The sequence below is a fragment of the Gadus morhua genome, chromosome 10 (assembly GCF_902167405.1).
Source record: "Gadus morhua chromosome 10, gadMor3.0, whole genome shotgun sequence".
Classification (NCBI taxonomy): Eukaryota; Metazoa; Chordata; class Actinopteri; order Gadiformes; family Gadidae; genus Gadus; species Gadus morhua.
The window spans coordinates 7913536-7924534 of NC_044057.1; the positions used below are offsets into that span (position 1 = coordinate 7913536).

Here is a 10999-nt window from a genome sequence, read left to right on the forward strand (position 1 = left end):
AGTAAAACATATGTTGGATGATGGAGAGCGTGTAAATCTTGTTACTCCGGGAGTGAGCAAGGCGATGGAGAGACTAACGAAAGCTTAGGCACACGGCGAGTGAACTGCTCCATAGGATAAATTGCCGGCGAACCACTCTATCGGAGCCTTCTCTCGGAGGGACGCTAAAGTGTGTTGCATAGCGACCGTCGATGCATAGCGGCAGCCAGGAGGGACTACTTTTTTGTATTCTTTAATTAAACGGCTATTTTGACTTTCTTGGTTTCTTTTTAAATGTAGTGTGTCTATGACTTTCGTTTCGCCATAATAGTAACCGTTGTATAAAAGCAATAGATCACGCCAGGCTGTGGTATGTGCTCATTATACCACTGTTAAGGGGCGTTGTCTGGCCCCGACGCGCAGCGGAGGGCCGGCGACCCCCTTCACAGTGGTATAATGAGCACATGCCACTGACTTAAATATACACCAACAACAGCGCTGTGTGATGTCAATAAAGTTTGTCATTTATTGTAGCAACGTAATTTCACTCACCGACTTCACTTTTGTGGAACTCCCGACTGTCCCTGAACAAACCACGATGACATAGTGCACTCTAGGCAGGGCTTGGCGTGTGACGAGTGTGCAATGGGCGGGGCTTGACCGGCTGGAGCTCAAGCCCCGCCTTTCCGCAGGCCGCAGCCGTTACTTGAATTCAAGGCCCATCTGGGCTGTACCACTTCGGGAGAGGCCGCTCAGTTACTGCCCTCTAGACAAAATCGACTTGGTTGCGATGTTGACAGTTTGTGAGTGTTGCGTCTGTTGTGTTGAGTGAGTGAGAGGTTGCGGGCGCAAAGCTCAGGCTGCCGGACGGCGCTGCAAGGAACTTTTATAAACGTAATGTTGTTATCCAGCAGTAATCAGCCCGACAGCCCCGAAACGTTAACGGCCCACCGGGAATTCTCCCGACTCTCCCGATTACCACTCCGTCACCGTGTGTGTGTGTGTGTGTGTGTGTGTGTGTGTGTGTGTGTGTGTGTGTGTGTGTGTGTAGGCATTATTCGATAGCCTGGTTGTTGTGTATTCTGGGCTTATTAGGATTCCGTAGTAATGAAGCACCGGGGTATTCTGGGTAATATTCAGGGAAGCCCCTCTCGGTTGTTACCACTGTTCACGTGTCATGGTGGCTTAATAAACAGTCAACGCAACGACGTTGTCCGTGTTTACGTGAAGAAGTAAGGATATAACAAAACTGGCGACGAGGACGTCTGAACCGGCGCGTATTGTCTACTAGAAGTGGAGTTTTCTGTTTCCCGCTGATGCCTCGCGGTTCGCATGACTGCCGACTTCAGCGTGCGGGGTGTGCTCCGGACAAGTCAGCTGGAGGGAAGAACGGACAATCTATGACGTTGTGAGTTTTATTTGAGGGGGAAGCAGCACTTATAGCAAGGGGCTTAAAATGGCTGCAATTATTGGCTCAATCGGCACCTTTGATGAGAGCATCGAGCAATGGAGCTCATATACAGAGCGTTTTGGCTACTTTGCCGTGGCTAATGGAATAACAGATGAGAAACTGGTGCCCACTTTTTTGAGTATAATGGGACCAAAAACGTTTAACCTGCTGCGAGATTTGCTACAACCAGTAAAGCCAGGCAGTAAAACATACGAGGAAATAGTGGATATACTGACAAACCACCTTTCACACAAACCCCTGGTAATTGCAGAAAGATTCAGATTTCACAAACGTTGCCAGGAAGAGGGTGAGTCTGTCCCTATGTTTATGGCAGCCCTACGCAAGTTGGCTGAACACTGTGAGTTTGGGGATGGGTTAAATGACACACTAAGGGACAGGCTGGTATGTAGACTGAGAAATGAAGCAGCACAGAAGAGATTGCTCACAGAAAGAACATTGACGCTGGAAAAAGCCATAAATGTTAGTGTGACAATGTAAATGGCATCAAAGGAAGCCCAACAACTAAATGCTACAGGAAGAGTACACCAACTCGTCAGTGATAAAACATACGTACAAGGGCAACATTTTTGCTGTGGTAAATCTGGACACCTTTCAGCGACATGCTGGGCTAAAGAGTTGGACATTCATAAATTTGGAAAAAAAGGCCACGTAGAACAGGCATGCAGAAGTAATACGAGCACAGGCACAAGCTCAAAAATGGAGAACAAAAGAGACAATGTCAAATACAAACAGAAAAGACATGTGCGCACTGTCCAGCATAAAAATGAGAGGGGTGATTCCTCTTCAGAAGAAGTAAATACTGTGCGGATAATGAGTGTGGATGGGAGCTCAGATGGCTACTGGGCTGAGCCACAGTTGGAAGGGCACTCAGTAAAAATGCAGATAGACACGGGTTCTAAAGCATCATTACTGTCGCACAAACTGTACAAGAAATACATGAGGCAGGTGGTAAGGAAGCTGTCACACAGTCTCACTCCCCTACAGGAGATACTGGAGAAAAACTCTGATGTTTTCCGTGACGAATTAGGCAGCATGAAAGATATAATTCTGAAGTTACATGTCAAAGCTGACTCCAAGCCTGTGTTCATGAAAGCTAGACCAGTGCCATATGCAATCCGAAGCAAGGTGGAAGTGGCCCTGGATGCTCTGGTCAAGAATGGCGTTTTGGAGCCTGTGACGATCAGTTAATGGGCCACGCCCATCGTTCCGTCACCAAAAAAAGACGGGGGAATTCGGACTTGTGGAGACTTTAAAGTAAAGCTTAATCTTGTGTTACTAGCAGAACAATATCCCCTTCCCCTAATTGATTACTTGTTTTCTGGGCTGAGTGGGGGAAAAAAATTCAGTCACGTGAAATGTTGACCATCAACACACATAAGGGACTTTTTAGATACGGCAGACTGCCTTTTGGCAACACCTCAGCCCCAGCGCTCTTTCAGCGGGCGATGGATCAGATCCTCAGCGGATTGCCAGGGGTGCAGTGCTACCTCAACGATATCTTGTGCACCGGAACTAGCGATGATGAACATCTGCACAACTTGGACGCTACCCTCCAAAGACTGAATGACTACGGCTTGAGAGTCCGTAACGAGAAATGTTACTTCTTCCGACCATCAGTGGAATATCTGGGGCATGTAATTAATGCAGATGGGCTACACACTGCACCATCAAAGGTAGCAGCAGTCGTAGATGCACCTCCGCCCCAGAACGTCAGCCAGCTACGATCCTTCTTAGGACTGTTGAACTACTACGGGCGCTTCATTCCCAATTTATCTTCGCTGCTACAACCGCTGTACGAACTGCTACGCCAAGATAAAAATTGGAAGTGGACGGCTGGCTGTCAGGAGGCTTTTGAAAAGGCTAAAAATATGCCGACGTCGTCCGAGGTCCTGACTCACTTCAACCCATCACTTCAGCTTCAGCTCGCCTGTGACGCCTCCCCATACGGAGTAGGGGCTGTCCTTTCTCATGTTTTACCAAGTGGTGAGGAAAAGCCAATTACTTTTGCATCAAGGACATTAAACAAGGCAGAGTCTAATTATGCTCAGCTAGAACGGGAGGCACTGAGCATTGTGTTCGGAGTTCGGAAGTTTCATCAATACCTATATGGGAGACGGTTTACACTCCTAACTGACCACAGACCCCTCAAAACCATCCTTGGTCCACACACAGGTATACCATCGCTTGCCGCTTCCCGACTGCAGCGGTGGGCTTTGTTGTTGTCAGCACATACATATGACATCAAATATCGGAAGGCAGACTCCCACTGCAATGCGGATGGTTTATCTAGGCTGCCACTGCCTGTCACGAACCCGGAGTCTAACACAGTGGACATATTCTACTTTAGGGAGGTAGAAAAAGCACCTGTTTCAGCTGTACAGGTTAAGAAAGAGACACAAAATGACCCGGAGTTGTCTGCTGTGATGGACATCATTATCAAGGGTCGACCTGCTGGTGATGACGCAAACTTGAAACCTTTCCTCGGAAGGAGGTTGGAGCTGTCTGTCCAGTCTGGGTGTTTGATGTGGGGGAGGAGGGTCGTCATTCCCTTGTCACTTTGCACAAAAGTGCTGCAACAGCTGCATTCGGGACACAGTGGAATAGTACGTATGAAAGAAATAGCAAGAAGCTACTTTTGGTGGCCTAAGATGGATAGCCAAATTGAGGAGCTTGCCGAAATTTCATCATGCCAAAAAGTCAGAAACAACCCTCCCCGCCGCACCTCTTCACCCCTGGGAGTTTCCACAAGGACCATGGCAGCGTGTGCATATTGATTTTGCGGGAGCATTTGAGGACAGAATGTTTCTTATTGCTGTTGATGCACACAGTAAATGGCCGGAGATGGCTATCATGAGATCAACCACGGCAGAGAAGACTATTGAGAAGTTGGGGGAAATGTTTAGTCGGTTTGGATCTCCTGCACAGCTCGTCTCTGACAATGGACCCCAGTTGTCTCACAGGGAATGGCTGGGTTCCTACAAGCTAATGGAGTTCAACACATTAAGTCAGTTCCTTACCACCCCGCAACAAATGGTTTTGCTGAAAGGTTCGTTCAGACCATGAAGCATGCTTTGAAATCATAACAGGGACAAGGAACACTACATCAGAGACTGCATATCTTCCTGCTGACCTACCGCAACAGTGCACATGCAACCACCAAGACTTCTCCTGCTAGCCTAATGCTAAAGAGAGACCTGCCCACCACCTTTGACCTCTTAAAACCCTCATCGGTGAAGGACGTTGTCCAAAGTCAACAAGAGAAACAGGTTGGGTACAGAGAACAGAAGGGCAAAGAAAGTGTTTTCCCCGCCGGAGAATCTGTGATGGTAAGGAACTAGCGTGGCAAACCTAAATGGATTCCCGCCACTGTTATTGCACAAACTGGTCCGGTGTCTTACACGGTCCAGACCGCTGATAGTGTTTGGCGAAGACACGTTGATCAAGTCCTGCAGACTCCGTCAGTGCCGGCGGTGCTGGTACTGGGGAATTTTCCAGATGCACCTGTCACTACACCGGTTCATCTACCCTCACAAGTGCAGGACCCAACTGCACCAGAGACAACTGTTCCAGTGGAGGATGCGGCTGTAGCAGATGCTGAGAGACCGCCCCTTACAGTAGCACCTGCATCAAGTTCACCTTTGGAAGACCATGAGATTAATATGTCTTCGGAGAATAGATACCCTACCAGAGAGCGACGGCCTCCTGCTCGTATGGACTTGTAGAGATTTAGTTAGTGACTGATCCAAGTTGCTGGGGCAGAATAGGTACGGTCGGGGGACTGAGGTAGTCCATCCTCACCCCTAGGTAGCTATATAGAGAATAATGACCTGTGTTGTAAATTTTACGTTATTCATAACTGTTTAATGGTTGATGTGTCAGACATCTGCAATGTTATATCATTTATGGTTGTTTCACAAAAGTATGTTCTTTGTAAGAGGGGAGGAGATGTTTTGTATTCTGGGCTTACTAGGATTCCGTAGTAAGGAAGCACCGGGGTATTCTGGGTAATATTCGGGGGAAGCCCCTCTCGGTTGTTACCACTGTTCACGTGCCATGGTGGTAAACAGTTAATGCAACGTCGTTGTCCGTGTTTATGTGAAGAATGGAGGATATAACACTGGTAATGTGTATAGGCCTACGTACGGTAGGAATATTCATACTGGTTTAAATAATAAATGTTATAGTATTTCCCATCTTTGCTGAGCAAGAGTTTTGTTCGAAAGTTCAGTGATTGAAACAAATAAAAGCCTAGGCTATTGAAGTTTTACGGTAGGCCTACCACTGTCATGCACCTACTCGATGCCAAGTCGACCGGGTTGAATTCACTGCGGATCTCTCTTCTTACTGTCCTTCTCAACACTCTCTGATCTCACTATAAGGCTAGCAGCACTAAATCAAGGGATATTTAGAATAGAAAAAAAATGCGTGATTAATCGCGATTAATCGCAAGTTAACTATGACATAATGCGATTAATCGTGCATAAATATTTTAATCGCTTGACAGCAGTAATACATATATATATATATACATATACATATACATACATATACATTTACACATATATATATGTATATGCAAACATTATATATATATATATATATATATATATATATATATATATATATATATATATATATATATATATATATATATATATATAACCATATCCATATAGGAGTCATACTAATGTATGTAGGATTGGACGTATTTCTGCATCATCCTGGTCTATTATCTGCAAAGCCAGACATTAACCATTGGTCCCCTGCCGGTCAGGCCACCCAAAGGCTCGGGCACTTATGGCAGAAAGGAACAACCACCCTAATCATTAATGCATAATCCCCCCCATCATCCCATCAAGGTTATACGCTATCACTGCTCGTTATTAAAAGTTTATAAGACCGCTACATTTGCCTATGGGCACCTTAAGAGGTTCCGTGCATTATTAAAAATTTTCCAAGGGTAGAAAGAAAAGACTATGAGGTTAAGAATATGCGGTCCTTTGAAGTCCATCTGGGCCCATTAACATGTTAAATATTGAACCACCTTTGTGAATGACTGTACAGTCAGTCCCCCCCGAGCTGTGAAGATGTGTTGTCTTGAATGTGTGCATCTTTAATGGTGGTCTGAGTGCTTTGACGAGTTACGGGATGGGTGAAAATAATATCTCACCTTTATTTTAGGTTGGTTGGAAAGTTAGATTTCATTCTTATGCAAGACTCTAGCGAGAGTGCATCTTGGGGCCTGTGCATCTCTCAGTGTGCACAAATGTGCCTGCAAAAGTATTATTTTGGTTGTGAATAAAATTTGTATTATATTTTATTAATAATTGTTACATTTATTGCGGAGGAATTAAGAGTGGTTCTGGATTCCCTTGTACAGAGCTGTAGTCCATTACAAAGGGAAATGCCACCTTGGCTGGTGTTGGCAGCAAAATAAACTCTGCAAGCAGCTGCAAACATTTCAATCACTGAAGAAGCCATCCGAGGCGGGCCCTACTTCATATCATCTATGGCAAACAAATGAAAACCCAAAGAGCAAGTTTGATATAATTACTCAGACACGGCCTTAATAGTGAGAAAACTGCACACGTAGCCCCTGATGACTGCTGGGTAAATGTCTAAATAAATATGCATGTTTTAAACCAGATTGGGTTCACTCCAGTTCTTGTTCTAATGTGGGGCGCTACAGCGCTGGGCTAGGCGCTCTGCCAGCACACACTCATGAGGGTGTTGTGTCGTTAACAAACAAGCCCCACACAGCTTCATTCTTTTCCTCCTACAATTTAAGACACAAGGCGTTGGAGTGTGTGCCAACGGGAGGAGAAGAGAGAGAGAAAGGGAAAAGGCAGGCAGGGCCTCTTGCCAGGGCCTGTGCAAAGTGGACAAAGTGCTAATGATGGACAGGCTCCTCCTGGAACACTGCAGCTGGGCTGCCAGGGATTATGGGAACGGAAAGTAAAGTGTGAGTAGGAGTAAAGGTAGCTACTGTCTGCATTTATGTTTATATGTATTGGGGCATTTAGGTAGTGTTCTGTGTGCATGTGTGTGTGTGTTTGTGCGAGCTGTTTTTTTGTGAGAGAGAATCAGGGTATTGGTAGATACAAAATATGTAGTTATCCATTTATCGATGTACCTGTTTAGCTATCTCTGCTTGGCTATATATCAGTATCTTCTTTTTTCTGACATATCTTTAATGTTGTTCTTACAGATTTTCGCGTGTATGCCTACTGGCCTTTTTCGTATAAATTGTCTTCAGCAAGTATGCTAATTGTAATTGTGCCAAATGTACCAATTGAATATTCAGCATGGTATTTATTAATTTGTCATATGAGGGTACAAAACATGCACCAGCTTCTCAGAGTATGTTGTACACACTGGGGCGGTCATCTTAGAGTAAAAGGCATCATTTAGTTTGTAAGTTTGTTGTAATTATTTTTTTTGCTCTAAATTAAGTGTTCTAAGTAAACTAACATCCCAAAGCCCTGCTGGCGAGCAGCACAGCTGCTCTAACATCTTTCAGTCAAATGGAGCGCCAATAAATATACATGGTGCAGAAGCTGCCTGTTATACCATTCACTTTTAACTTCCACACTTTCCACGTGGCTTTTATGCTATGTCTTATCTTAGTGATCCACCACACAGACGGACCATTCTCCCTCAAAACCCCCCCAGCACCATGCTTCCCCTGCCATCGCACTATCCAGCACAATCCTGACGTACATCTATATGCATACAGATGTACGTCATACATACGTCATACTACCTCATGTCCATACTGTATGGACATGAAGGGCCCTTTTTTAAATGTATGAAACGCATGTGAGAAGCGGCAAGCGCAAGTAGCTTTGTGGGCGGTTCTATGGTGATGTTGCTATTTTACCGGCGCATAAATTACTCTTGCGCCCGGCGCAAATCAAAAAAAGGGTTTGTATGAAGTAGCCTAATTACCCGTAGGTGTGGTTTGGGCGTAACGTGCAATATACCAATGAGAGTGCCATCTCCCATCCCCTTTAAGAGCCATGAGCGCATTTGAATCTGACGAGTTGATATTTTGACAGCGCATTTGCAGTCTCCGATGAGACAGATGCATGACCATATGAACTTCAAACTTCAAATGGCTCAGTTTTTGGGTAAATAATATGGCCTAATTCACACATGTAATAGCGATTTCTACCACATCTTCAGAAACACTGAGTCCTTGAGACTTGAGTTCCTAATAGCATGTGTCCCCCCGTTAATATACATTGCCATGGACTGTATTATGCGTTACATTTTTAGTTTGTGTGTGTTACAGATGGACGCACACACGAGCGCCCGTTTTCTTTAATTATTTTACACATACACACACGCTCACCCGCATTCATTCATTCTTTTTAACACTCACTCGCGGTAAAACAATGTTTTCTCAAGATCAAATAATCAGCAATCCTAATAGTTATGGGCTTGTACACGATGTCTGTGTCAAGAAAATATGTGATTGCTGTATGGTGTTTGCAGATGCATTGATTTAAAAGTACAACTTATTACCGCTGTATCAGCTGTTCTTTCCCAAATAATTTACCAGGAATGTGTGGCTAGGTAGATGAGAGAAGCAAACTGTATGCGCGAGGTGCACAACCAACATTATGCATGCGCCCTTAAAATAGCATCTGAACAACACGCCACTGACTTTAAACCAAGTATTTCCTGGTTTGTGGCGCAATTGTTTTCTGAAACTGCAAAATAGCACCAGGGAACGTTTGCGCCAAAACACGCCTCCTCCTTTCGCCGAACCGCCTCTTGGGGCTCAAGATCTTTCCCTAATTTACAGGTGCGTGGCGGTGGAGGGAAAATAATGCTCTGCGCCAGTTGCAAACTAGCAACGACACATGCGTCAGTGTAGAAAGTAAATTGCGCCGGATGCAAAGTAGGGTCCGAAGTATTCATCATCTCAAATGCAAATAGAGATATGAAACCGAAGTTTCTATTTGCATTTCTTATGGATTCATTTCCAGATGGTTTCAATGTAAGATAGATATATCTAAGATAGATAGTTTGATTAGATCCACGGCGGGACGGATGGACGGGTAGATAGTAGGTAGGTGGAGGGCCGAACAGAGATACATAGACGGTAGTTGGATAGATGGGATAAACCGGTGGAGGCATATGAATTGTTTATACTAATAGTAAGTATTTTTATTATCAGCAAATAACTGAACATTACCAATAAAACAGTTTGAGCAATTTGTATGCAGTTAGATTAAGACATTATGATTGGACATTATTACAGTATTCAGGTATTTAGTCAGGTGAAAAACACTCACCTTTTTCAATAATAAAGATGTTACTAGCCCAGGCCTTGTCGCTTCCCTGATTTGATTACAGTAAATGGAACATGGCATTGCCATGGTTTTACCAACTACTGCAGCAGCTTCAGCCGCTAACTATTGAGGACGATAAATAACATGTCTGAAGAATTCCCTCGGAATTTCTTACCCTGACAAGGTTGCTAACTTATTGATAACATTATCTCTCCGGATCTATACGGCCTCTCAGCAAATCGATGTCTTTGTCGCTAAAAATCACCATGCTTGCTAGATAGCGATGCGTACTTATATTGCATTTTAAAAAGTCAATCTCTCAATCAATAGGAGGAAAATGTCTTAAGCAGGATTTTAAGAGAGATAAGTCGCTCCCCTTTCAATATAATTACTGCCAATTTCAGTCCATTCCCCCCTGCTTCTGTTTACTTTGCTCAACACAGTACATCATCAGAGCACCAGATCTGGAGTTTGATTAGCTCGGAAAAAGTAAGAGCAGAAGAGAAAAGCTATTGAGAAAGTATTGTAGAGCCGCTGGTGGTGAGGTCATTATTTTGAGTCCGGCTGCCCATTGTCCACGGCCCAGGTTTAATTAGACGTATGGACTGTGGGTGGAAGGCGGGGGGGGGGGGGGGGGGGGGGGTGATAGTGTCGGGGTGAACCTGCGCGGAGAGGAACGCCCGGGGGTCAAGGCTGCAGAGCTCCTTGATCCGTGAGAGCCTAGGTTCACAACCCCAGGGACTGCTCTTCTTAAGACGTCCGAGCAGAGGTTGGTGATTGGCCTCTGGAGGATCACCGGGTGGTGACACACAGACAGGGATAAACAAAACACACGGACATAACCTAAGTTTGGTAACAAACAATAACACACACACACACAGCACAATCCATTTGGTTGGGATCCCTGGATATCTAACGAGACGATCACCAAAGCCAATGAGAATGTAGCTGGCGCTGGGGGATAGATAGAATTGAGGGTTCAGGGAAGTGATTCTGGCCATGGCCCCTGCTCTGTTAACCTGCAGAGGAGAGAGAGAGAGAGAGAGAGAGAGAGAGAGAGAGAGAGAGAGAGAGAGAGAGAGAGAGAGAGAGAGAGAGAGAGAGACCAAAGCACGTCTGCCCCTGAGCAAACTCCAGCTCGGAGGCCAATCTCAGTGCAGACCGAATGAGATTTGGTCGAGAGTACATGGGCTGAATCCAGCATGACTTTACTTAAGTTTGTATCTTGACAAGTCAAGGACTTGAACCT

General features: G+C 44.9%; 1 protein-coding gene across 1 annotated transcript; it reads left to right on the forward strand.

Moving 5' to 3' along the window:
* The first annotated feature begins 2260 nt into the window (after positions 1-2260).
* LOC115552732 (uncharacterized protein K02A2.6-like) lies at positions 2261-4533 on the forward strand. Its single transcript, XM_030369041.1, is given in 4 exon segments — positions 2261-2623; positions 2779-4167; positions 4169-4418; positions 4421-4533. Coding segments are annotated over 4 exon segments (2115 nt in total).
* The last annotated feature ends 6466 nt before the right edge of the window (positions 4534-10999 follow it).